General features: G+C 31.6%; 2 protein-coding genes across 5 annotated transcripts in view; one reads left to right on the top strand and one right to left on the bottom strand.

The window, feature by feature from the left end:
* LOC135136009 (uncharacterized) overlaps positions 1-6,667 on the top strand; it is a 147,620-nt gene extending 140,953 nt beyond the window's left edge. Inside the window, exons 12-13 of the mRNA XM_064065125.1 lie at positions 5,368-5,438; positions 5,503-6,667. Coding sequence (XP_063921195.1) covers positions 5,368-5,438; positions 5,503-6,667 — 1,236 coding nt within the window. The remainder of the gene's footprint in view (positions 1-5,367; positions 5,439-5,502) is intronic.
* A 6,582-nt stretch (positions 6,668-13,249) lies between these two features.
* Positions 13,250-25,085, bottom strand: LOC135141837 (ras-related protein Rab-3). 4 transcript variants are annotated; one of them, XM_064073383.1, is made up of 6 exons: positions 23,946-24,016; positions 23,809-23,891; positions 23,525-23,746; positions 23,351-23,469; positions 14,803-14,974; positions 13,250-14,753 (listed from the first exon to the last, which is right to left on the bottom strand). In XM_064073383.1, exons 3-6 carry the CDS (start codon positions 23,744-23,746, stop codon positions 14,607-14,609), a joined length of 660 nt encoding a protein of 219 aa, XP_063929453.1. In that variant the 5' UTR covers positions 23,809-23,891; positions 23,946-24,016; the 3' UTR covers positions 13,250-14,606. The 4 variants fall into 4 exon arrangements, with proteins under 4 accessions (XP_063929453.1, XP_063929425.1, XP_063929444.1 ...); XM_064073355.1 differs by having other exon boundaries at positions 23,809-23,879; positions 23,946-23,998; XM_064073374.1 differs by lacking the exons at positions 23,809-23,891; positions 23,946-24,016 and adding an exon at positions 24,852-25,085.
* Positions 25,086-27,324: the final 2,239 nt, after the last annotated feature.

The following is a 27,324-nucleotide window of genomic DNA, read 5'->3' as shown; positions in this document are numbered from 1 at the left end:
TGAAGGTTTGCCCGGCCATTGGACTTCAGACGATGGGTTGAAGAAAAGTTTAAAATAGTTTTACACAACATTCATCGTTGGTGCTAATGTGGACTTACCATTACTGTTAAACTTTGTTAAAAGTTTATGCAGATATTGGTCGAAGATTATTTCGACAGGAGTTTTCTTGATTTTGTGATCTTTTATTTATAAGCTCTAAACATTGAAACAAATGAAGGCAATATCAGTAACAGTGTAAGAAACTAAATGACAGCCTATAAATAAGATGACACTCTATAATTTTTTTGTAATTGTTTACGACCAAGAAGTTAAAAAATCGAGAAATTTGGAACCTTGGATAATCTAAAAATTTTGAGATCGAAAAAATTCTACAACTGAAATATTGAACAAAATTGTTTCGACAGAAGTACAATGAAACATATCCAGCATTTTCGAGTTAAGTTTTTTCTTTACACAATTTTGTGATGATGTCATCAACATTTATGGGACAGTGTAATACTAAAAAAATTTCTGGGTAAATGGAGTGGGTGTTCCTGATTTGATCAATAAAATAAATTGACTTATTCCTTAATTTTTTGTAACTACCTGTTTAAGCAAACCTGAAAAATATAAATGCAATAATAAATGACAACTAAAAACTCATCATATTTTGCACATTTTGGGTAGAAGTTATTCGGCAAAATATTGAGATGACGTCATCAATTTGGGGGGGGGAATAAGGGAAATAAACAGATATATTCTGATTAACAATTTACCATCCTTACGATATATAAGCAATTCAAAAAAATATTATTGCAGTGATAAATCAATCACAAGTGTAGAGTGTAGACTCATCAAACTTTGCACATTTAAGATGGGATTTATTCAGAAATAATTTGATCTGACCTCATCAATTTTCTGGAGGGGATAAGTAAACATATTTTGATTAAAAATTTATCATGTTTATCATAACTTTAAAACATCTGCAAGATTTCCAAGCATTCGGTTTTGCAGATTCAAAATTAAAATACAATAGGTTGTTTTATAATTTTCATTTTTTTCCAAAAATCTGGACGTTTCGGGTAAAAACTCAACACGGACTCATAAACTATATATGTAGGACTATGTTATTCTATAGAATTTAAAACCCATTCACTATGTACAATTTTGAATTGATGTCATCACATTATTGGTGGGGATGATACTACCAGCTACATGATGTTTTTAATATAAATACATAATTTAACAACATTCGGTCTAGTACTTTCGGAGATTATCTGTCTAATAAAAATCCGGGACGGCAGACAGACAGACAGACAGACAGACAGACAGACGGACAGACAGAGAAACAGACACACACACACAGAGAGAGAGAAACGGGAGACCTATTTTTTCGTACTCTACGGGTCGCTTATGCTCTGGAAGTAAAAAAATCAAAAAATCGTAAAATCAGAAATTGAAAATTGATTAATTAAAAACCGGATAATTGAGAAATCGAAAAAATGAAAAAATATAAAACTGAAAAAACAAAAAATTACAAAATTACAGAGTTGAAATTGGATAATTGTAAAATCAAAAAATTATTAAACTGTAAGTACGAAAAATTCCATAAATATAAAATTGAAAAATTGGATAATTTTGAAATGAAAAATAGAAAAATCAGACAATCGTAAAATAGAAAAAATATACAATTGCAAAAATTAAAAAGTTGAAAAATTGAAAATAGAAATTTTGAAAAAAAAAAATGCAAAATTGGAACAATGAAATTCGGATCACTGAAACGAACCTGAAAATACGAAAAATTTTAAAAACGAGGAATTTAAAACTGAAAATTGGAAAATTGATTCATTAAAAACAACACAATTCAGAAATCGAAAAGTTGTGAAAACATAAAACTCAAAAATTTAACTGTAAAATCGAAAAAATTTTAAAATGTAAATTTGAAAATCAGCAAAAATACAAACTGGAAATCGAATAATTTTAAAACTGGAAAATTAAAAATATCAGATAAAGGAAAAATCGAAAAATTACAAAATTTAAAAATTGGAAAATTGTGAAATTATGAAACTAAAAATTGGAAAATCGAAACAACGAAATTCGGATAACCAAGAAATCAAAAATTGAATAATCGAAAAAACGTAAAATTTTAAAAACGAAGAAATATAAAACTGAAAATTGATTAGAAATTGATTAATTAAGAACGAAATAATTGACACATCCGAAAACTGTTGAAAAGTAAAATTGAAAAATAAAAAAATTGTAAAGTCGAAAATTTTGAAAATCGGATACCCCTAAAAACAGTGCTTAAAGTGAAAAATCAAAAAGTTCAAAGATTTAAATTGAAATTTTGAGCAAAACATTGAAAAATCATAATATTACAAAATTGAAAAAATGCAGAATTGTGAACTCGAAAATTTATTAAATTGTGAAAATAAAAAATTTCAAAATTATTAAATCAAAAATTTGAACTAAAAAATGAAAAATCGAAAAATGGAAGAACCTAAGGATTCCCAAACAGAAAAATTGAAAAATCAAACATTATAAAACTGATTGATAAAAATTGAGGAATTAAAAATTTGTAAAAATTTAAAACTGAAAAATGAAAAAACTTTAAAATTACAAAACTGTAAAATCGTATACTTTTAAAATTATAAAATCCAAAGAATATAATCCACATACCTTTAAAAACGGAAAATTGTAAAATAATTATTCCGAGAAAATCAAAAACTTAAAATATTAAAATTGAAATTTTGAACAATTAAAAATCAAAAAACTGAAAATTGGCAAAATTACAAAATTGAAAAATTGGATATCCAATTATATAATTGTAAAAGCGAAACTTCATTAAACTATAAAAATTACATATTTACAAATTATGAAACTACAAAATTGAATAATGGTAAAATCAAAAATTGCAAAATCGTAATGCTAAAACATCATTAAGTTGAAAATAATGAAACTGAAAAATCAAAAACTTGAAAAATTTGTAAAATCGAAAAATCGAAATTTTAAAAAAATAAAAATAAAAAAATTGGAAAATCGACACAATGAAATTAGGAAAATCAGAAAATAAAAATTGAATAGGTAATCGAGAAAACGAAGAATTGCAATTATAGAATTAAAAACTGATGGGAAATTCGTAAATTAAAAACTAAATAATTTGCACATCTGAAAATTGTAAAAATGTAAAATCGAAAAAAATGCTAAATTCCAAAAATTTTAAAATCGGGTTCTTCTAAAAACGAAAAATTCTAAAGTAATTGAACTGAAAGACCAAAAATTTGAAAAATTGTAAAACCACAAGCGTGAAAAATTGAATAATTATTAAATTAAAACTTCAAAATGAAAAATCGAAAAATTGAAAAACCCAACGATTCCAAAACAGAAAATTTGAAAAATCGAAAAATTTGGAGATCTGATAATTGAAAAATCAAAAATTGTAAAACTGGTTTATTAAAAAGCGGACAATTGAGGAATAAAAAAATTGTAAAAATATAAAACAGAAAAATAAAAAAAATGTAAAATTACGTTTACTTTAATAATTGAGAAATTGAAAAATCAGATAAACGTAAAATATAAAAATTACAAAATTGAAAAATTGAAAAAGTACAAAATTATGAAATTCAAAAATCAAAAAGTTGTAAAATTGGAAACGAAATATTGAAATACATATTAAAAATAAAAAATTTTGAAAATCTAAACAATGAAATTCACATAGCTTTAAAAACAGAAAATTGTAAAATAATTAATCTGAAAAATCAAAAACTTAAAATAAAATTGAAAATTTGTAAAAGCGAAAATCAATTAAACTGTAAAAATACCAAATTATGAAACTACAAAATTCGAAAATGGTAAAACCGAAAAATTACAAAATCGTAATACTGAAACATCATTAAGTTGAAAAATCAGGAAATTGAAAAATTTGGTAACTGTAAAATCAAAAAATTCTACAATTCATATATCAAACACTTGAAAAATGAAAAATATAAAAATTGAAAAATGGAAAATTTTCAAAATCTGATAATTGAAAAACTGATTCATTAAAAGCCGAACAATTGAGAAATCGAAAATCTATAAAAAGATGAAACAAAATGAAAAAAATTGTCTAAGGTTCTTTAGATAGAATTTCCCTCGCTACTGCAGTACAAGACAACAAATCCAGCTTTTTCGAAAAAGCATAAAATCATTTTTTGCGAATTTAATTTTTTCTTAGGATAAAGATAAAGAAGCATGCTATGTGTGTGTTTAAAATGAGTTTTTCCATTACAAAATTTGAGAAGAGGTGGGATGAACAGATATATTTTGATTAAAAATTTGCTTATACTACATAGCTTAGGCTCAGGAAGTAAATATTAAAATAAAATAACAAATACTTCTTTAAAATTTTTAGCTAAAAATAAAAACTGAAAAAAATGTTGAATTGTTACAGTCTTGTTGCTGGATGGTATTGCATGCCAACATTTAACTTTAGGTGTTCTTCGGCCTTCATCATATTGTTTCTTTTTTTTTTGGTGTCAGACGTTATTTCATTTCATTTCATAATCTGTACCCTACCTGCGGCTCTCCCTATCATCTTTTCTACTTCGAAGAATCCTCGCTTGATAGTTTCATTTCATTTCATATAACATTGTAATAACTTTTACGTTTGCATTTGCATGATTTTTTGTTCTTTTTGTTTCTTGATTGATGGAAAATTTTCTCACACAGGCAACTTCAAACTTTTGTATTTTTCGTACCCAAAATGCGCTTACTCAGTTTATATGGAACATTTTATTTTTCTATTTAATAGCCTTCTTCATTTCTGTTCTACAATTTTTACTAATTTGCTTACTTCATAGCGAACTATCATTTACCACCTATTTCGAGATGTTCTTGCGTACCTGAAATTTACAAGTTTAGTTTCAAAAAGAACAAAGTTCTATGTCACCATGATAGACTATTACTAATAAATAATTTTGTTAATTTCGCATATCCAGTTTTAGGGTGACGTGTGCCCCGGGACCGACCATAAAAACAGAACCAACAAGCACTTGCTAGGAACGTTTAGTACAACGAACGAAGAGAGAATGCGTAGCAGGCTTTGACAATACATTTTTTACGACCTCTTACAAAGTTGCGCCTCATTTGCTTACCATCTGACGCCGCCCTACCCGCCCTAATTACACCTAAAAAATTTCATATCGAAACTACCTCAAAGTTTTCTCAGCCACTATACATTGTATACAAAATTTTAACAAATACATGACACTAATAGTTGTTATTAAAGAAGTTCTCCTTGCGACAAATTTTTTTCTTATCGTCATTATCAGCATCTTATCATACGCCCTTCCCGCCTTTCCTCTACCCTTATTCACCTCGTGCAAAACTCCTTGATGATTATTGTTTCAGAAGGAACATGAACAGCGACGTCGGAGAAAGAGCAAAGCTCAGTTCTTCGAAATGATCCAGGAAATTAGAAGGTACGTATTTAGATATTAGGAAGTAGCCCATAAATCAACTTTAAAAATAAAGCACGATTCGCAGGCAACAGCAAGAGGAACGCGAGCCGCCACTCGAACCGGTAACGGAAGTCGACTCGGAATACCAGATGTCGCCCGACGAGAAAAAATCCAAATTAAGCCCCAGCATTCTCCGGCGAACCTTCATGCGATCGAGTCCCAAGACGGAAACACAGAAAATTAAATCACCCACGATGATTTTCAACAAGCCGTTGTTTAGTCCACGCTCGAAAAACAAAGCGAGAAGCTCGACGGCCCTCAACGTGAGACGATTCAGCACCGACAGCGTCTTCAACTCGCAAACGATGAAGGTCGACCATAGCACAGCCGTAGGGAGACGATTGAGCAAAGACGCGTCGAGTTTCTTGACCAGCAGTCCCCCAGATATCAACAGCAGGAGGTCAAGTTACTTGGACATCATCAGCACCGGGAACAAATTAGCCGGGAAAAGTCCCGTCCTGTCAATCGAGAACGTGTCAGACGCCAGCTCCAAGTCAAACGAACCTTTAAGAAAGTTGTCCGACTCGGAGAGCATAGGCCGGAAGTTGGCCACGCTACCCAAGTACCGCGAACCCGTGGAAAGACACAGATTGCAACCCCAATACAGCTTGACGTTGGGGAAAAGCGACGAAACTTTGACGAAAACCGAAAAACCGAGTCAAGTATCCTCAGCGAAAAGTTTCAACAACGTGTCGGAGCCCGAAAACTTCGCGGGTAACTTGTCGGATGAAGAGATCGCGCGGAGGAATAAGCAAACTATCGAGCAACTCCAATTCCAGCTGAAGAGAAGACAGACAGACAATAACGCCAAAACGAACACCAACCCGCAGATTAGGATACAAGTGGAAGACACGACGAGGAGTGAACCGGTGAGGAAGCGCAGGATGAAGACGCGTCATCAGAGCTTGGGGGACTCCCAGGTTCCTGAACCCGCTAAGAGGAATAGGTTGGGGGAGCAGTCCAAGTCTCTGGACGGCAATCCGGTGAAGTCGCGGAAGCGGCGGGAGGAGGAGCTGCCGCCGGCTCCGCCGCCCCCGAACTGCTCGCCGCGGAACTCCAACGGGAGGTCGCCGCTGGAGAGGCTGTCCAAGGACGAGTTGGTGTTGCTTTGGAGGAGCTCCGAGTCGGAGTTGAGGAGTCATCTTCTTAAGGCTATCAGGGACAAGGAGGAGCCGGTGGAGCCGCCTTGAACGCGCGGTGGACGTGCTGATGGTATTTAACTTTACAATTATAGTATGATCATCGACCATTTTCATCTCGATTATTTCGTAGACTTTTTCGCGAGTCGTTGATTCAGGTTTAGGCACGATCGAATCGGTGTGCCTACGAAATGAAGAAACGGCCTTAGATTTGTAGAGTGATAAGAAACGACCACTAAGTGTTATTAGAAGCCTTTATCTTTGGAGGTCGTTCGGACCTCGTCGCCTTTTAACTAGGACTGGTTCTCTTTGTAGGAATTTTGAAAATTGGGTTTCGTCACGATTGGTTTCACTTTGATTGCCGTTGTATTATTGGAAAAGTATTTAACGTATAATCAAACTCAGTTTTAAATTTGAATAATATATACTGCCAATTATATTTAGAATTTTTTAAGTAGATTGGTGATATTAAAGTCTTATGCAAATGAAACAAAGGTTATAAGATGCCAACGTTGGCTATAGTATAGATACAAAGAACATATTATAGTGTTGTTGTTTAAACGCGGGCAGCATCACATTCAAACCATTATCACAAAAGTCGTTTCGAAACGTGTAGCTTTAAGGATTTCAAATTTTATCTAAGTCGGTTAACGTGACGCTGTCCAAGTTTTCGAGTCAATTTTAAAGATTTCTCTCCGTCTACTCATTAGATATAAGTATTTCTCTATCCTATTGTTGATATTTTAAAGTTTATTGGAATTGAATGATATAATTTCAGATATATAAAAGAAACCATATGACTTGTGATGTTTAGATACTGTTTGTTTGAAATATTTTCGTAAACTTTAAACGACGCACTAACATTAAATCACACGTTTAAAATTGACGGTAGTTGAGCTCTCTAAATGTCTATGATAAACCCTATCTAAACTTGAGCGACATATTCCAGAAAATATTTTAAACAAAATTTTGTTGTATATATTGTACATAGAGATTTAAGTTATTGTCACAAATTTGTAAATTATAGCTAATTTAAAAACACTTTATTGTTGACAAATATATGAACTTAGAATACACTTTCTCTTCTTCCCCGCCCCTCAACCGCAGATCGATTCCCTCCTCTGCGCCATCTGCACCGACGAGAAACAACTTGTGCTAATTTCAATAAAGACGAGCAAATTTCATTTACCAGCTCCGGGGACAATATTCGCCGCCTCTCGGAGGGAAAGCATCAGGCGGCTAGCAATTAACCTCGATCAAGTAGCACCCCGCTCAGAAAACTCCAATAGATTCGCTTTATTATCTTGGCACAAAATAACATTCGTAATAAGAATATACAAGGAACAGGAAGGCGAGAACTTACTGCATGCTTGCTTCTATTATGCTTCTCTGTGCGGAGCTTTTCCGGTTTCTTGAATCGAGCGGAACAAGACAATCTTCCTGAAAATACAACTTACACCAACAATAAAAGTGAAAGATAAAAACATCGTCAACATTTAACTTCCCGAGGGAACTCGGCGGAGCTTCCAGGCTTATTCTCACAGGATATAACAATTTCATGCATGATTTAGCTGATGCTTCAAGCTTTGCAAGTTCGCAATGATAATTTGCGTTTGTTCTGGGGGTGAGTATTGATTCTAGATGCCACCGAACGATATCTTGGTTAAATTGAGATAAAGAAATAAGTGGATAGGGGCATAAGAGATTCGCCTGGAATTTGTTTGATCAGGAATATTTTTTTTAGGTTTTTTATGAAAGCTGTATATAATTCTGATGTAGAAGAAATATCTGAGCATAAAATTTTCGACTAATTAAAATGCTATGATTTAAATGACTTTAGGAATGTTCAAGCAGCATCATTTGAAACTTCTATTAGGAATACGACCATGTAATTCTTTTTTGTATTAACAAACGTAATTAAGGACGTCTAGAAACAACTTTAGTTTTTAGTTTGAGCAAAAACGGTCAAACAGAATGAGATAAGATGATGATATTACTTCTGTCGGGCGGTAAAAACGCAAACCGAACATATTTTAACCATTCTGTATAAAAATAAAGTAAGGAAAAAAAAATTCCCGTTAATGTAGAACTGTGGGATTAAAATAAACACAGAAAACTATTGTTGGAAAGAGACAGTTTAAAGTGAGGTGCACAGGTTTAAAGTTGCTCCTCAACGTCGTCCAGTTGGTATATTGAAACGTAAAAATGGCTGGAATCGTTTAAAATATTTTTTTTAAATTACTTCAGACTTATAAACTCCCATACTAAAAAAGGTAAAGTTTTTATATTATTTGTACATTAAGTTGATGATTATTGACAATGAATAAATATTTTTGATATTCAGTTCAAAAGCTCCACAATTAATTTCTACCTTAACAAAAAATTAAAAATTGGCCCAAGATTATTTCCGTGGAACTTCCCTCGCACCTAAAGAGCAGCACAAAAAATCCCGGTTCTTTGAAAAACTCTTATTTTTTTGCAAATTTGTCTGATAACCACTATAAAGTAAAATCCACTTTTGAATTATTAGATTTTACAATTTTTCGATTTAAATTTCGCGGGTTTTCAGTTTTTAATCATTGAATTTTTCGATTCTTTAATTTGTCGATGCTTCAAATTTTCGATTCGAAATTTTTCGTTTCGATTTTGTATTTTCTTTATTTTTACAATTTTTCAATGTCCAGTTTTTTTGTTTTTTCAATTTAAATTTTTTCATTTTTTGTTTCTTCAATTTTACGAGATTCCTTTCAGTTTTCAGTTTCAAATTTTTCAGTTTATCGGTTTTACAACTTTTGGATGTTTCAATTTTTAGGTTTTGCAATTTTTGGATTTGCATTTTCACGAGTTTTGAATTTTTAATTCCTTGATTTTTCGTCGTGAAATTTTTCAGTTTTTTAGGCTCGCAGTTTTTCGGTTTTCCATTTTTGATTTTTCAATTTTCAGATTTTTAAAATTTTTAGTTTTTCAATTTTCCAACTTTTGAATTGTTCAATTATTAGATTTTGCAATTTTTCGATTTAAATTTCTCGAGTTTTCAGTTTTTTATTATTGAATTTTTCAATTCTTTAATTTTTCGTTTCTTCATATCTTAGATTCGAAATTTTTCGTTTCGATTTTATATTTTCTGTATTTTTACAATTTTTCAAGTTTTAATGTCAATTTTTTGTTTTCTCAATTTCAATTTTTGATTTTTCTTTTAGTTTTTTAATTTTACGATATGCTCTTTCAGTATTCAATTTTAAATTTTTCAGTTTATCGGTTTTCCAACTTATGGATGTTTCAATTATTGGATTTGCATTTTCACGAGTGTAATTTTTCAATTTTTTGATTTCTTAATTTTTCAATTTTTCAACTCCCAGTTTTCCGGTTTTCAATTTTTCGATTTTTCAACTATTAGATTTTTAAATTATTCCTTCTGAATATCTCGATTTTTCAATTTTTCATTCGCAACTTTTCTAATTTTTTTACAATGTTAGAATTTTTCCATTTCTCAATTGCTGGATTTTAAAACATTTTCATTTTTCAATTTTTCGGTCTTACAGTTTTTCGATTTTACAATTTTGACGATTCTATAACTTTTCGATCTACAATTTTGGGTTTTCCAATTTTTCGATTCGATTCGTTTTTTCATCTTTCTAATTTTTCAATTCACTAATTTTTTTTTCGATTTTTAAGTTTCTCGAGTTTTAATTCTTTAATGTTTTAAGTTTTTCATTTTTTCAGTTCTTTGATTTGCAATTTTTCGTTTTTTCAGTTTCTCGTTAAAAAAAATTGAAAAATTGCGAAATTGTACAATTGAAAAATCAAAAATTAAAAAATGAACAAGCATAAATTGAAAACGTTGAAAAATCTAAAAACTGGAAATTAAGAAGTTGGTTAAAATTTGAGAAACCTAAAAATCGAAAAAGTGCAACATCAAAAAACGAGATATTGTAAAATCGAAATATTGAAAAATAAAGAAAACGGAAAATCGGATACTTGAAAAATCCAAAAATGGCAAAATTAAAAAATTTTAAATTTGGAAAATCCAAAAAATGAAAAATCAAAAATTGAATAAGCGAAAAATTAAAGGAAATGAAAATTAAAAATCAGGAAAATGAAAAAAAAACAAGAACCTGAAAAATTGAGGAAACGAAAAATTAAAAATTGAGAAACGGAAACATCGAAAATGTAAAAATTGTAATACCTAAAAATTGCAAAGCGAAAAATTGAAAAATGTAAAAAACGAAAAAACAAAAAACTGTGATACCAAGGAATTCATCGAAGATAAATAAATCCAAAAAAATTAAAAATTTAGGAAGCGAAAATTTGAAAAAGAAAAACAATTAAAAAACTCAAAAATTAAAAAACGAAAAATTATAACATGAAATTGCAAAATTGAAAAACTGTGAATCGAAAAATTGGATAAAGGAAAAACTGAACAAGACGAAAAATTATGAAACCGCAACGTTGAAAAATGAAAGAAAATGAAAAACAAAAATTTGTAATATCCAAAATTTGTTAAATCGAAGGAAAAGAAAAAAGCATAAAATGAAAACTTTGAAAAATCTAAAAACTGGAATTTAAGAACTTTAAAAATTGAAGAAACGAAATATTGAAAGTCGAAAGTTAAAAATTGGGAAATCTAAAAATCGAAAAAAACGATATATTGTCAAATCGAAATACTGAAAATTAAAGAAATTGGAAAATCGGATACTTGAGAAATAGAAAAATCATAACATTAAAAAATTTGAAATTTGGAAAAACGAAGAATTGAAATAAACGAAAAATTATAAAATAACATTGAAAAAATAAAGTAAATGAAATTCTGACATAAAACAGAAAATGAAAGTTAAGAAATCTGGACATTGAAAAATAAAAATCAAGAACTGAAAACGAAAAATTGAAAAACTAGAATATTAAATATTCGAAAACTGAAAAATCGAAAAATGAAAAACTATGGTGTCGAAAAATTGCAAAAATAAAAAGTTGCAAAATGAAAAATTGAGGATACGAAAAACTGAAAAATTTAGTCGGGAAATCAAAAAATTGAAAAATTTAACGGTGAAAAGACGAAAAATTATGAAACCGAAACGTTGAATAATGAAAACATTGAAAAATGAAAGAAAATGAATAAGAAAATTTGTGATATCCAAAAATTGTTAAATCAAAGGAAAAGAAAAAAACATAAAATGAAAACTTTGAAAATCTAAAAACTGGAAATTAAGAACTTGAAAAATTGAAGAAACGAAATACTGAAAGTTGAAAAATTAAAAATTGAGAAACCTAAAAATCGAAAAAACGAGATATTGCAAAATCGAAATACCGAAAACTAAACAAATTGGAAAATCGGATACTTGAGAAATCGAAAAATTGCAAAATTAAAAACTTTAAAATTTGGAAAATCTAAGAATTGAAAAACCAAAGATTTAAAATTTGAAAAACTGCATAAACAAAAAATTATAAAGCAACATTGAAAAAACAAAGCAAATGAAAAAACGAAAAATTGCGATATATAAAACTTGAAAAATTGAGGAAACGAAAAATTGAAAAATTAAGTCGAGTTAATCGTTCTTGATTTAATCAACACCATAAACTGCCTCACTCATTAATATTTTTGAATCGCCGTGTATAAATAATTCTAACAACTATGATTGCATTGATAAACCACAAGTAGAGTCATAATATTTTGCATATTTCAGAGAAGATTTATTATTTTGAGTTGATTTAACAAATTTTCGGGGAAGCGATAAACGAATAAATTTTAATTAACTATTTACCATACTACCTGCAACCTTAAACAATTTACAAGATTTTAGAGCATTCGGTTCTGCAGTTTTAAAATTAAATTGCAAAATTTTTTTTAAACAATTCTGATTTTTTTTTTTTTTCAAAAATCTCGATGTCTGGGATGAAAACTCAACACGGATTCATACACCACAGGTACAGGAATATCTTATATTATAAAAGTAAAAACAAAATAACTATTGTAAATTTTGAAGATCACGTGAGGACGGTTAGCTTAATTTTAGTTAGCATTTTACCATCTACTCGTAAATGATATTCCTAATACACGTACAAAATTTGCCAACAATTGGTCCGGTAGTTTCGGAAATTATCTGTCTAATAAAAATCCAAAACACGGGAGACAGAAAGACGGAAACGTGAGACATATTTTTTCGTACTCTAAGAGTCATGAAACACCAAGAAAACATAAAAGTAGCTAGCCAATGGACGCGATTACAAGCTTTCTTTGCTTACGCTCAAGAGAAAAAAAAAACAAATTCCGATGCCTAATTTTCTACTGAAATAATAAACTAAACAAATAGACTCGATTAAACTCTTCAGAATATTAGCTTTTTTCCTTTCTCTAATTCGTATACGTGTACAACAATTGTGAGTTTAAAGCACCAGGTCTAAAGCCGTAATTAAATTACCGCAAGTGTTTTTCAGTTCCCAAAGTCTCCCTAATTCTTGTTATTCCAGGCATTACGAAAATTAAATTCCACTAGTTGTCGGGCGCATAACTAAAGTTAATTTTATTTGTGAAAACACTGCGTCGCGTAGATAAGACTTAATGTTTTGTGTACAATTGCCATCAGCAAGAACTTTCTGATCCTACTTTGGTGGAAGTTTTGCTGAAATAACAAATCCTTCAGGCATATACACTATTTTATTATACACTAATTCACAAAATAATGTTTAATATTGTACAATCCATTTAACATAACAATGAGCGCCCGCTGGAAGCCTCTAGAATTGGTAAAAATTCCAAAAGCTTGGAGCAGGTCTAGAAAATGTGCGATCCTCAGACACCCATTCTTCGTCTGGCTTGAATCTGAACCCATCCATTGTTAAGTGAGGCACAGATTTATAGAAACGACTTCAGCTGGAGAAAAATCGTCGATTAATCGCAAAACATTAATAACATCTATACTGAATGACGTAAGTTGTTTTGAAAAAGGTCCAGCTGAAGCTTAGGAAAGTTCAATTTGAGACATTGACCAGAAGACATGGAATTTATAAATGTAGTCAACGTGATTACTGATTATCTCTTTACATCGATTAAAGGTTTGGGGGAAGGCGACCTGTATCTCTCTACTGAGAGTCAAGATGAAATTGGACACCTCTTGTTGATCATCGAGCTATACCTTGCGACCTTGAAAAAAAACTTACGCTAGATGAAAGCGACTATTAACAGATCCTTAACAATGTAACAAAATAAAAAATCAATCTCTAAACGTAACAGCGAACATACAATTTCTATATTTACAAGTTCACATTTATTCTGTTGTCTTTAATTAGTAACGTAGGTTAACTACAGACGCATTTTGGTTTTAAGCTTCCTCTACCTCCCACTCCTAGAATAACACAACACGTAGTCTAAAACAAATGCCGTTTTAGGCCAAAGATATGATACGTCTCTTACATAAATTTAACACTCAGGGTTGTGTCGGGGCTGCAAATTACGCCTTTCTTTCACAGTTGGCAACATGGGGATAAAGCGTAGTTTACCTGCAACGTATAAAGTGGCACAATCGCGTGAACCCTGTTTGTTTACAGAGTGGTCTACTCTAATGACACACTTTCGACACTCTGTCTAAACCAAGTCGGAACGAAAACCATAGCAAAAAACTCAAAATAACTCCATCAAGGGTACCTTTCCATCTCTAATCTACGTTTTGCTAATATTGACATTATTTTGAGTAACTTCAAAAATTATAAAATGCATAAATGTTCCTTCAAATGTTAAAAATGCGAAACGAGACGACAGGACGCAACCTCTCCGGGTTCCATCCTGCGTCCCCTTATTATAAAAATTACACACGCATGCAACACCCAGTATAGCAACATAGTTCTGCAGTATACATACGCATGCGTATTGTCAGTCTCAATTAAACTAAATTATAAATAAGTCAAATTTCGTACATCCTGGTCGAAGTTATATCAACAGGTAAGTGTTTTTGTCCATACAGCTATAGTAATTTTTAATGTTGGAACGTTCAGATTATTAGCAGTTGCAGTTAGCGGCTTGAGGCCCTTGGGGCGCATCCGTGAGACGTTGCCCTTTCGCGCCCCCGCTCATCAGGGTGGGGTCTGTATCTAAACTGTCAGACATTTTGTCGCAGATGATGTCGACGAGTCGCTCGAAAACAGCCTGAAATTGAACCCGTTAGCGCCGCAAACTCGCGACTCTGGAAACCTACCTTAACGTTAATGTTCTCTTTTGCGCTTGTTTCGAAGAATTCTACGCCAAGTTGTTCGGCTAATTGCTTGCCTCGTTCGAAACTTATTACTCGTTCGTCCTCCATGTCGCATTTGTTGCCCACGAGGATTACTTGAGCGTTGTCCCAGGAGTACGTCTTGATCTGAGTTACCCTAGAAGGAGCAAAGTTTTTAATGGGCTTGATTATTGATCTAGTACATCTGTAGAAAGCTCACAAGAACAGGTTTTTTAAACGGTTTGTCACGATATCTCAAAAGTACACATTTTGTATTCTGTCTTTTTCTAGTTGAGTTGCAGTCGACCAAGAAGCAGAAGCTCAAACCACCATTTCCATAAAAGTTGATTACATATTGTAAGGGAGAAATTTAATTTACTTTTTTATCAACCTCGACTCTCCAGAGATGCTTTCTTTATAATTCTGATTTTGTAAAAACGCTCTTTAGTGCTTATTAAATAAATAATTAAATTTCAAACATGGCATAAAACGTACATCTTGATAAGAAAACGAACACGCTTTCTTGCAATGGGAAATATTTAAACTATTTATTTTTCGAATCCTATGATTTTATCCAGCATAATTAACTATCGGGTGTTGGTCACTTGCGCGCCACGGTTAATTAACCCTGTGACAGTCTCATTCCCAAAAAGGCCACTGGCACACAAGTAGGGGATTATAAGGGTTGCTAACAGGTATCTAGCTGAAAGAAGCTTCCTACATTGCAGTTTAATAATTTCACAGTAAATCTAGCAGTACATGGATAAAAAGATCAGTAGATCTACTTTTGTAAAAAATGGTCTTATAGTTTAAAAAAATAATAATAATTCTCAACAAAGTGTTTTATTTTTACAACAGGAACTTATTGGTAGAAAATTTAAGAGCAATAAAAATATTTGTCTATGTGCCAATTGCAGACGTTACATAAGTTCATTCAAGGTGAATTTAAATCGAAGTAAAATTGAGATAAAATCATTGTACTAGGTGCTTTATTAACAAAAAGTGTTTTCCTTTTTCATCCATTTTACAATTTTCTGATATCACAAAATTTCGTTTTTTCATTTTCTTTTCTTTTTAATTTTTCCATTTTTCATTGTTTCAATTTCCTAATTTTTCCTTTTCTCAATTTTTCAAGTTCTTGATTTTGATTCGATTTTATAATTTTTCGTTTATTCAATTCTCGAAAATTTCAATCTTTGATTTTTCAATTCTTGGATGTGCCAATTTTAAAATTCTTCTTCAGTTTTTTAAGTTCTAATTTCCAATTTTTAGATTTTTTAAAGTTTTCATTTTATACTTCTTCGTTTTTTCTTTTTGGATTTTTCAATTTTACAATTTTGCGATTTTTCTATTTTTTTTATTCGAAAAGTCGGAAAAACTAAACATTGAAATCGAACAAATAAAAATTGAAAAACTAAAAAAATCGTAAAAAATTTTAAATCGATATATTGAAGAAACGAAAAATCGAAACATGGAAAAACTAAAAGTCGGGAAACTTAATATCGAAAAAAACTAATCGAAAAATTAAAAACCGACAAATTTTGGATCGTCAAAATTGTAAAGTTGTAAACTGCAACATTAAAAGATTGAACAATTGAAAAATTAAATGTCGAGATATTAAAAACTCGAACAAATGAAAAAGATCCAACAATAATTAAAAAATGAAATATTTTTTAAATTCTGATAATTATAAGACACATATTTAAAATGAAAACTAAAAAAATTGCAAATCAAAAATTGATGAAATGAAAAATAGAAAAATCGAGGAACTGAAAAATCTCAAATAGAGAAAAAAATTAAAAAATGTAAAAGTAGAAAAATCGAAAAATTGAAAACCCAAAATTGCAAATCGAAAAATTGAAAAATTTCGCAATGAAAACAGACAAATTATAAAATCAGAACATTGAAAGACCGGAAAATAACGAAATTTTAAAAACTAAAAAATCAAAAATTGAAAACTTGTGAAACTGAAAATCGAAAAATTTCAAAACCAAAAAACTCAAAACATCCGAAAGTTGGAAATTCGGAAAACTGAAACATTTAAAACTGATAACTCGAGGAGGTGCATATTCCAAATTGAAGAATCGAAAAATTAAAAAAATTTAAATTGAAAAAATAAAAAATTATAAAATCGGAACATTGAAAAATCGAAAAATTGTAAAAATAAAGAAAATAAAAAACCAAACCAAAATTTGCAAATCGAAAATTTAAAGAACTGAAAAATTGGAAATTTAAAAATTGTAAATTCGAGAAATTTTAATCCGAAAAATTGAAAAAAAAAAAACAAAAAAAATATGAAAAATTGAAAAATCGCAAGTCGAAAAACTAGAAACATTAAAATTGAAAAAACGAAAAATTGCAAAATCGAACAATTAAAAATCAAAAAACTTTAAAAATCGAAGAACTAAGGAAACTCAAAATCGGAACATTGAAACACTGAAAGTCGAGTAACTTAAATATCCAAAACACTAATGAATCCAAAAATTGAAAAAGCCAAAAATTGTAAAATTGAAACATTTTAGTATCGTCAAAATTTTGAAGTTGTAAACTGTAACATTGAAAGACTGAACAATTGAGATATTAAATATCCAGAATTTGAAAAATTAAAAATCGAAAAAGTGAAAAATCCAATAAATAAAAAAGATTTAAAATCCACTAATTAAAAAATGGAATAATTCTAAAACCCTAAAATTGAAAAAGTGGAAAATTTTTTAAATTACAAAGGTATAAGATGCATATTTAAAATGAAAACTAGAAGTTGCAAATCAAAAATTGATGAAATGAAAAATTGAAAATCCGAAGAACTAAAAATCTAAAATTGAGAAAAAAATATTAAAAAATTAGGTGTAAAATCTAAAAATTGAAAACCCAAAAATTACACATCGAAAAATTGAATAATCCAAAAATTGATAAATTTCACACTGAAGAAAAGAAAAATTATAAAATCGGAACACTGAAAAACCAAAAATTACAAAACTTTAAAAATTGAAAATTGTGGAAATCGTAAATCGAAAAATTGCAAAACCAAAAAATCGAAGCATCCGAAATTTGGAAAACTAAACAATTTAAAAATAAAACCTCGAGGAGGTGCAGTCGCAAAATTAAAGAAACGAAAAATTGAAATAATTTAAATTGAAAACTCTGGAATTTTAAATTCAAGAACTGCAAAATCTAAACATTCAAAAAAGCAAAAAAAAAATAAAAAAAATGAAAAATCGCAAAAGATACGGAAAATTTTTATAATAATTTTTCAAAAAAGCGGGGTTTATAGGGTTGCAATTCAGGGCGAAGAAAGTTCTGTTGAAATAACCTTCAACCATTTTTTTTTAACTGAATCTAACTGAAATTTTACTGTAACTTGTTCAGTTTTTCGATTTGCAATTTTTCGATCATTCAACTTTTAAATTTTTAATTTTTCATTTTTCAATTTTAGATTTTTCAGTTTTGTGATTTTTCATTTCTTCAGCTTTTGATTTGCAATTTTTCTAGTCGTCATTTTAAGTATGAATAATAATAATTTTTAAAATGTACCACTTTTTCAATTTTACAATTTTAGAATTTTTCAATTTTACAATTGAATTTTAAAACTTCCTCATTTATTCGATTTTTGATTTAAAATTTTTCAATTCCTGGGTATTAAATTTTTCAGTTTTTTGATCTTTTAATGTTACAGTTTTTCGATTTTACAACTTTGGGTTTTCCAATTTTGGGGTTCGCTAATTTTTTTCGATATTTAGTTTTTCAGTGTTTCAATTTTTCAGCTTTTCGAAAAAAAAGGAAAAATTTCAAAATTGTAAAACTGAAAAATCAAAAATGAAAAAACGAAAAATTATAAGATCGAAAGGAACATTGAAAAAATAAAAGAAATGAAAAAAAAGTGAAACAAAATCTAGAAAATGAAAATTATAAATCAAAAACTTGAAAAATTGACAATTCGAGAAATCAAAAATTGAAGAAACGAAAAATTGAAAAATTTGGAAGTCGAGAAATTAAAAATTGAAAAAGCTAAAAATTATGAAAACGAAACACTTAAAAATTTGGGAACCGAAGAATGAAAGAAAATGAAACAAAAAATTACGAATTTAATTATTTTATGATAATCCAAAACGAGCGTTGCGTACTAAATTCTCGGCCAAACTTTTTTCCAAAGGCTCATTACATCCAGTAGATAAAATGACGAGTTGCACCTCAAGCCCCATTCTCACAACGATTTTGCGCACAAAAATTAAAGCAGTAAATCACAGATTTATCTGTGCCGTCGTATCTCATACCGAAGGTCAGAAATTTCAATAAGTGCAGTAATAATAATCAAGTGGGTAAGAGTATGACACAAAAAAGATCGATATATATTTTAATGGCCTATGAGTAAAATTATTACTATTAAAATAAAAATTATATACAAATCTTCTAACCGTTGCACGCAACTGTCCATGACCTCTCAGGTCGATAGAACCGATGTACAGAACCGATATCCAATGGGATTAGGACCACTCGCAGATTTGTTAGACCGGGGCGCGCAACTGACCCAGGTCCTATCACGTCGTTTTGATGAAACGCTTTATCCGTCCAACTACACAGTATATATTTTAACCTATTTTTTAATACTCGTTATGGTAAAAGTTACTGAGATTTTTTTCAATGTAATTTAAAATAAAATAACAACTGTCGAGATAAGAGATCTATATTTAAAACAGCTTTTTGTTAATAATAAAAATTGTGATCTACTTTCCGCTGCCCATTATATGACCAAATTGCGTAGGTCGTCTTTTGGAGCATACAGCTTGCGTTGTTGTGAGTTGCCTATAATCTCGGAGCTTAACGTAAATTGTGCTTTGTGTTCGTTTTTACAAACTCGTTTTGCTTATTGTTTTTCCAATTTTCAACACAAATCGGTATTTTTCAAAGCCAGATCTTTATTTGAGAGTGAGTCAAAACTATCCAGGTTTGTTTTCGCACAGATACAGAATTTTCAACTCGAGAAAAATGTTTTCCGAAAATCATAGAAAAATCATGAGGCTAATTTTAAAAAAAAATACCAACAGGTTATGGATGATAACCCCCATAAGAAGGCTTTCGCAACAAGTTGATTTGTTATATTCAACTTGTCGGAAAGCTGTAAGAATTTATTGACAAGCTTGATCCTGAAGAATTTCAGCATGGATATTTTCAGCATGACGATGCAACAGCGCAAACAAGTTTGAACTTTCTAGGGGAATTTTATGACGACCATATAATCAAACCAATCTACCTACCTGAATCACCTAATTTGACAGCTTAAGATTATTTTTTGTTGCTTAAATAATCACTAGATACAAATGAAGATCTAAAACTGAGAATCATACAAGAGTGTGAAAATGTCTTCCGGGAAGTTCTTACTCTAGCATTTGAAAATATGAAACGCCGAGTCAATTTATTATACCGAAACTAGGGGCCAACATTTCCCTTATCTTAAATAAATCATTTTAGGTCCAACGAAGGTTTTAAATTTGTTCTGTCAACAAATTCTCACATAAAAAAATCACCTGTTATTAATCGTATGAACAATATAACACTAATTACAACCTAATCGGTTTTCCGCAGCTTTAGATCAGTTAGACGAGTCGTTACTGAAATAATCGATAAAATAAATTAGTTCGTAAACCAGTAACTTCCAAATCACTTTTATAAACAGTTAGAAAACAAAAAAAATTATTAATGAAGCGCAAACAAGAAAAACTGTATAAGCCGTGTCCGGGATAATGAAAAACAATCTGATTATACAACCTTTTCAAGAAAATAAAAGCTGTAAATATTTATTCAGTAATTCATAATTAAAAACTCCAGTCTGGTTCGGAGTTACAATACGCTAATCCCGTCTGCGGGTTTCACGTTAAATCCAAAATATATTTCACCGTTGTGTGACAATGAATTGAATGAATTTCAATATTAATTTAAAGTTTACTAAAGGCAAACATTTAACTCAAGCCAATTAACTGGTATTTCTCACAAATGTGTACATGAGAGTCATAATTAATTCCAGCTAATGAAAACATGAGTTGGTGCAACAACTAAGTTAATTAGACACGAAAATTAATTTCAAACTAAACATAACAGATTTTAATTTAATTGTTAACGGGACGTTGGTAGATAATGTAATTTATATTCGAGCGAAATTTTTCGAAAAAATCAAGGTTTTAAAAGAAAAGTTCTAGGCATAAACAATTCTAAACTAGCGTCCAGCTGTTGAAAATCATGCAGTGTGTAATTAAGGTACCAAGGATGACTCGTACTACGTTTTAAGTTGGCATTCTAACGTCAATAATCCAGCTGTATTGAAAATATCGTACCAGACTTCCACGCATTTGGTTTTCAGCGAATATTGCGTCTAAATTTTTCATGTAAGCCAACTTGAAAGCTCCCTTTGTTTTCTTTTCTGTTGATAAATACCAGCAACATGTGAACTTTGATTTCTCGAACTCGTGCTCTTTGAAACCGCAAAGAAAACTTTTTCCAGACCTTATTGGTTTTACTTTCTTATTATTTACAAAACGTAGTGCGAAAAACCACAATTCCGAAACCAGGAGTGGCTGGAAGAAAACTTTATGAGGTGTAAAATTCCCCGCTTTTATACGATACTGTGTTAATGGATTTCTGCTGTACACTGTAGGTCACATACATTTTCCACCGCTGTTTACTCTGTATGCATGCAATGAACAATTTGTACGCTTATTTTAGTAGCCAATTTGTTCCGTAATTAGAACTCATGTCGCAACGTAAAATGTAGCAAAAATCATCATCTGCTGACTCATTATTGTACAGCGCCCAACATCAGTAATTAAATTCGGTCCACTTTAATAACCGGAAAGCGTATAAAAGCTGGAAGTGTGATTAAAAATCCGAAAGGATGTGTAATACGCTCATAAAACACTCCCGATTCAAACGGAATAACAAATTACACCATTCCCACCGATCAATATTAATAAATCTTTCAGAGCTTTCCATTCGGAGTTATTTAAAGATGATTTTTCAATCTCAAGAGAGTCCATATCTAGCCTCTATTTGGAATGTGGGAGTTAAATTATTGCGGTGTGTTTATGCCACAAAAAGAGCATATTTGTTTGCTTTATCTGGTTTCATTTGCATGTTGATATGACCCGATATAGCACTAATAAACCACGTAAAAATAGTCAGCTTGATAATTAACAAAATTGTTAGTAACTTGTTTGATTATATTATAGATTCTATTGTGCTTTAAATCTCAGTTAGAGCTTTTGTGGCAATTCATGATGAATCTGAGATAGGTTCTACAGTCGCTTAGTTCGCATCGGTTATCCCGTTGTGTAATGCTGGTATAATTAATTATAGTCTGACAGATCAAAACAAGCCATCATGTACTTCGCGTTTGAGGACTGACAGTTATTGAATTCAGTACAATTCTTAAAATGAACAATCTCCCGAAATATTCTAATCGATATACCTTTAATCATACACTGCTACAATGATCGTACATTTTTAATGTTGAGATTTTAACAGATATTCACATTTGAGTGCGCCCCGCCTTGTATATAATGATTTTTTCTTACTTGTCGAGGAAAATATCAAAAAGCAAAAAGCTAATAAAAATCGTGTCGCCGTTTTCATCTTCGACTTCCCGATTACAATTGCAAATATAATACATAGTTATTAGCTTCCAATATAACATGAATACATTTACAGCAAAAAATATTTCAAGTCTCATTTTTAACAGAAAGCAGAGAGTTAAAAGCGCTTCTATTGAACGCAAATTCGCATATATTTTCTTGCTTCAAGGCATTTAATATTCAAAAGCAAGCATCCCGTCCCTAAGCTCATTTAAAACAACAAAAACATGTCGAGCTACGCTAAGATATATTGTTGAAACGAAAATGACAGCAAAATTTATGAACGCACGAGACATTTCAACAAATAAGCCACGAGTCCGCAAACTTTAAAAGCATAACTTTCCGTAAATCGTGGCAAATTTTATCAGTGCGAAAACAAATCAGGTCGTCTTATCGCACGCTCTAAATCCATCGAATTAACATTGAACAATGATCGTTGTTGAAAGTTATCATCGCGGAGACCTCGATTTCAATAAATCAATACGACGAATTCTTCAGGGATTTGATCCCGTTGTTCCTAACCAATACTTCCGGCTCTTAAACGACATCGAAGAGGAAGTTTAATAAGCGAGTTTCGATTGAACGAAGTTTGCAAGAAGTGGCAAAAGATTACGAGCGCAGCGGAGTGTTCGTACAATTTTGATGAGCTAAAGATAGCTACTAAAGGGAAAAGCAAACAAACAAAGCGAATTTATAACGAAAATAAGAAGCTCAAACAAGCTTTTCGCATTTCTAAAGGGGCGTAATTAGTTCAAACACACAAAAAAGGTCCTCAACTTCGAAAATGACATTTCGTGATGGAAAAAGTTTGGTAGCGTCCTCTGGAGAAATCAGAATGGGAAAAATGTTATTTTGCCTGGTTTTCGGACATGGTCGGGATTTACAATGCAAGACGTGGTTTTTCGGCTACTCACCAGTCTTGCACACTGTTGAAAGACTCTTCGTTCGTGATGTCATACATGAGTATGAAACCCATAGCTCCTCTGTAGTACGCTGTCGTGATTGTCCGGTACCTCTCCTGACCGGCGGTGTCCTTCCAAGCAACCCCATTTAGTAAAACATCTTGTCACAATCAAGATAACACTCACCCATATCTGGAGCTTGACGCGTTTGTCGTGCCTGAAGACGGTTTTGACTTTGAAATCGATACCAACCGTACTGACGAAGGCCGATGTGAAACTATCATCAGCATATCGAAACAAGAAAGACGTCTTCCCGACTGAACTGTTCCCGATGATAAGAAGTTTGAACATGTAATCAAAGTTTTGATCGGCAGCATCCTTCTGCCATTTCGAATCGGCTCCGGCCATCTGCAACAAAAACAGAACAATCATAGAAAAAGGAATGGGCAAAAATTGATCTCGCGGCTTACATAACCTAGAGGTATTTCCACCCAGGATAACAGTCTGGATTGACGCTTGCGGAGCTCGAACGCGTGGTCACCTAAGGTTCAAACTTTTCAAAAAAAGAAGGAGTTAGAAGGACGCGGCTTAAGGGAGATTTATTTACCCGCTTTTGGCATTGTGGTAGTCGGGCGTTGGAAAAGCAGTGACTGTCATGTAAAAGGAGTTTTGATAACTCACCGCAGGAATGATAATGTTATCGCTGGATATTTAACCTCGTTTTAAACAAAAAATTTGAATAAGTACCTACCGACGTTTCACTGTTTGCGTCCATTTCTAGACTATAACTCAAATTAATGGTTCACCGGAAGTGATAACAAACTCGGTATCAAGCGCCAGTCACTTATCGTCACAAAGTAGTGCGGTAACAATACAAAAAAAGAAGCGACGTAACGAATTTTCCAGCCGTGATAAAAACCCTATAAAATCTACTTGAAGGACATCTTCACGATTATTAATTCAAAATCGGACTTATCGATTGGTATTCCATCTGATGAACGTTATGTAACTTCCAAACAAAGAAAATGGGTAACAAAATTTTTAACAGTCAGTAAAAACCCAATAAAAATCTACTAAACTCCCAAACCCGCACAACCAATAAATTTGCATAGCAATTTGTTATAATGCATCGTATTGACAACACACTAAAAGCTCAATAAAACCCTTCATGAATAACTTAATGTAGCGCTAAATGGAACATACATAACAAATAACAAAATTTTTTGTCGTGACAGCACCAAATTAATGTACATTAGTTGGCTCATTTCACGAAAGCTCTAAAAAAAGCTCGAATCTATTTTCCGCCCTGAAGATCTCTCCTCTAATCTCGCATAATTAAGTTTCGACAAGTGGCCAATTAATGTCAAATCGATGCCAAAGCTCAAAGCTGCACCTAATCAAAATTACATAAAAAGCCCCGCGACGCAGTAATCTCTCCAAGGTCGTGCAAAAATCCAGCTATTGCAACTGGGTAAACAAGAGCATAACAATGAAAACGGCCACCAAAACTCACCTTCCGAGTTTACGAAAAAGCTCTAAAACCCCACTTCACTGTACACTATGTCCAGCTTCCGCGCTACGTTTTCGAGTTTGGCCTCTTCAGGACGAAAACGAAAAGTGTTTGTTAGTGTTACTGTAGGCTATGGTGGTTGAGCTTTCGACTGCCTCAACCGGGAATCGATCAGCTGGAGTACATTCCGCGGAGGAAACAGAACAATGTTTCGGAATCGATATTCGCCGGAAAGCTCAGAAAGCGGAGCTTCGGGACGCGAGTCTCATTTTTCAGGAGAGCTTTAAGAGACGGGAAAAAGAGCTTCTAGCGAGAAAGAGCTGTAATTAAGTTGGGTTCGAAGGGGGGATTCTTGAACAAATTGGGGGTTCGTAATTGGATTCCTGCGGCTATTGGTCGTGACAGTTTTGTGTCTGCTTGTCATGACCAACTTGCGGTCGAGTTTTGACGGGGACTGTATGGAAAGGCGCGCATGACGTCAAACAGCGTCGATAATGGGCGTCGGGAGAGGATCCTACAGGAGGAGTCATCTGGTGGGAACCAGAGAAAACATTGATAGAAAACTTTTACTCAGTCAATTACTGATGAACTGGTTTGTTGTTTATAGTAGCCGTTTATGTCTTCATTAAAAGCAGCAGTCTCAAGTCCAGTTAAATACGGAAAGAAATACTCTCTATAAAAATGTATACGAGGCCTTCACGTCTCATTTTGAAAAATGCGGGTAATAAAAATGAGCAATAGTTAAAGTTTATTTATTTAGCAACATATAAACATTATACAAAATAAAAATGTTCCTGCAGAGGTTGTAATTTCAAAGTGATTTGACCGAATTATTCAATCCTGTTCTAGTAAACACCACTTTCAACTATTTATAATGGACACTTTTACAGTTTCCTAGTTACTGATTAGCGAACTATCCAGCGTCATCGACATGCCTCAGAGGTCTTCTTTCCTTTGACTATACATTACGTCGTGTCCCTCTCAAGTTGTCAATAGTACTAAATGGTGTTCAGTTCTGGATATTCGAGTGCAAACTTAGTATGAAGAGTATGCAGAAAAAAGTTAGTGTTGTCTAGCGTTAATAAATAATTAATAAAAAAAAAACAAACTGTCAATAGTATATTATGGACCAAGGGATTAAACTAGTTTTTTATTTCCCTGAGGGTATGGGTGGGACCTAATATTTTGCTTTATTTTTTTTCTTAATATACACAGTATTCTTTCAACAACACGACACTCAAAAACATGTTTTTAAAATCTCGTAGAGAAATAAGTATTTTGCAATTAAGCTCCGCCTTCCTGCCTCACGATGAATAAAAAAAATCATCACAATTGAGACAGGGTGGGTGGGCGGGGTTTATATTTTGCCTTTTTTTCTTAATATACATAGCCATCTTTTCACAACTTAAAATATGGTTAAAATGGTACATTTTTGCAAGGAAATATAAACTTTGCAATTATGGAGCAGAGCCAAATTGCAAAATCGATATTTCCTTATACAAATTTTCCATTTTAAACATATTTTAAGTTTCATGTTGTGAAAAGAAGTTTACACATATTTAAACAAAAAGACAAAACGTAAGCCCGCCCATACGCCCTATCTCAATTGTGATGATTTTTTCTATTCGACGTGAACCAAGCGGGCGGAGCTTAACTGCAAAATACTTATTTCTTTACAAGAAATTAAAAACATGAAATACTATGTATATTAAGAAAAAAAGGCACAATATGAATTAGATTTTTCAAACTTTTCATTTTATATTTAAAGTAAAAACTAAAAAAAAAAGTTACAGACCAAAAATTGAATAAACGTAAACTGAAAAATCTAAAAGCTAGAAACCCAAAAATTAGAAATTGCAAAATCCAAAAATTGAAAAATTTTGTATTGAAAAAAAGAAATAAAATATTTCATGTCGAAAAATTTAAAAATGAAAACACAAAAATTGGAAAAAATTCTTACAGTTACCAGATTTTGCTCTATACACAGGACATTGCTTCCGCCGCTCCTCGGCGTCCTCTTTAGTTGACGGCGGAGGAGATCTACCAACTTTAAAGAATCACAGTGGATGGCAGTCCTCTACTGTTGCGGAGGGCTACCTGGAGGAATCATTGACCAAAAAAATAAAGTTTCTAAGAAGATTTTTTCTTGTATTGGCAAATATTTCAAAAAATACACTCATTACAAGCGAAGCTACTAGATCTACTAAACATTAGAATGTAGAACATGTACAATAATAGAAAGATTTCCAATTAGACAACTTGGATATGAAACACATGTGCAAAATGCAAAAACAAAATAAAAGAAACAAAAAAAGAACAAAATTTTCCAACAAAACAAATTCCCCAGCCGCACGTATTTCATACGTTAAGCAAAATATTTATTGAAATATCAAAACCTTAAAAAAAATCGAAATAAAAAATCGGTGAAAAAAAAAGAAATAGGCTATTCATGTTTTGAGAAAGGTTAATACAAAAA

The sequence above is a fragment of the Zophobas morio genome, unplaced genomic scaffold (assembly GCF_036711695.1).
Source record: "Zophobas morio isolate AGI-343-1 ecotype UQ-CSIRO unplaced genomic scaffold, CSIRO_AGI_Zmor_V1 ptg000004l, whole genome shotgun sequence".
Lineage (NCBI taxonomy): Eukaryota > Metazoa > Arthropoda > Insecta > Coleoptera > Tenebrionidae > Zophobas > Zophobas morio.
This window is presented reverse-complemented; position numbering and strand designations above follow the sequence as displayed.

Coding starts and splice junctions, on each gene's coding strand:
- LOC135141837 (XM_064073355.1), bottom strand. Junction 23,470..23,524: donor GCGTCAAGCTCCAGATATGG/GTGAGTGTTATC, acceptor GTTGCTTGGAAG/GACACCGCCGGTCAGGAGAG. Junction 14,754..14,802: donor AAGAGAACATTAACGTTAAG/GTAGGTTTCCAG, acceptor GTTCAATTTCAG/GCTGTTTTCGAGCGACTCGT.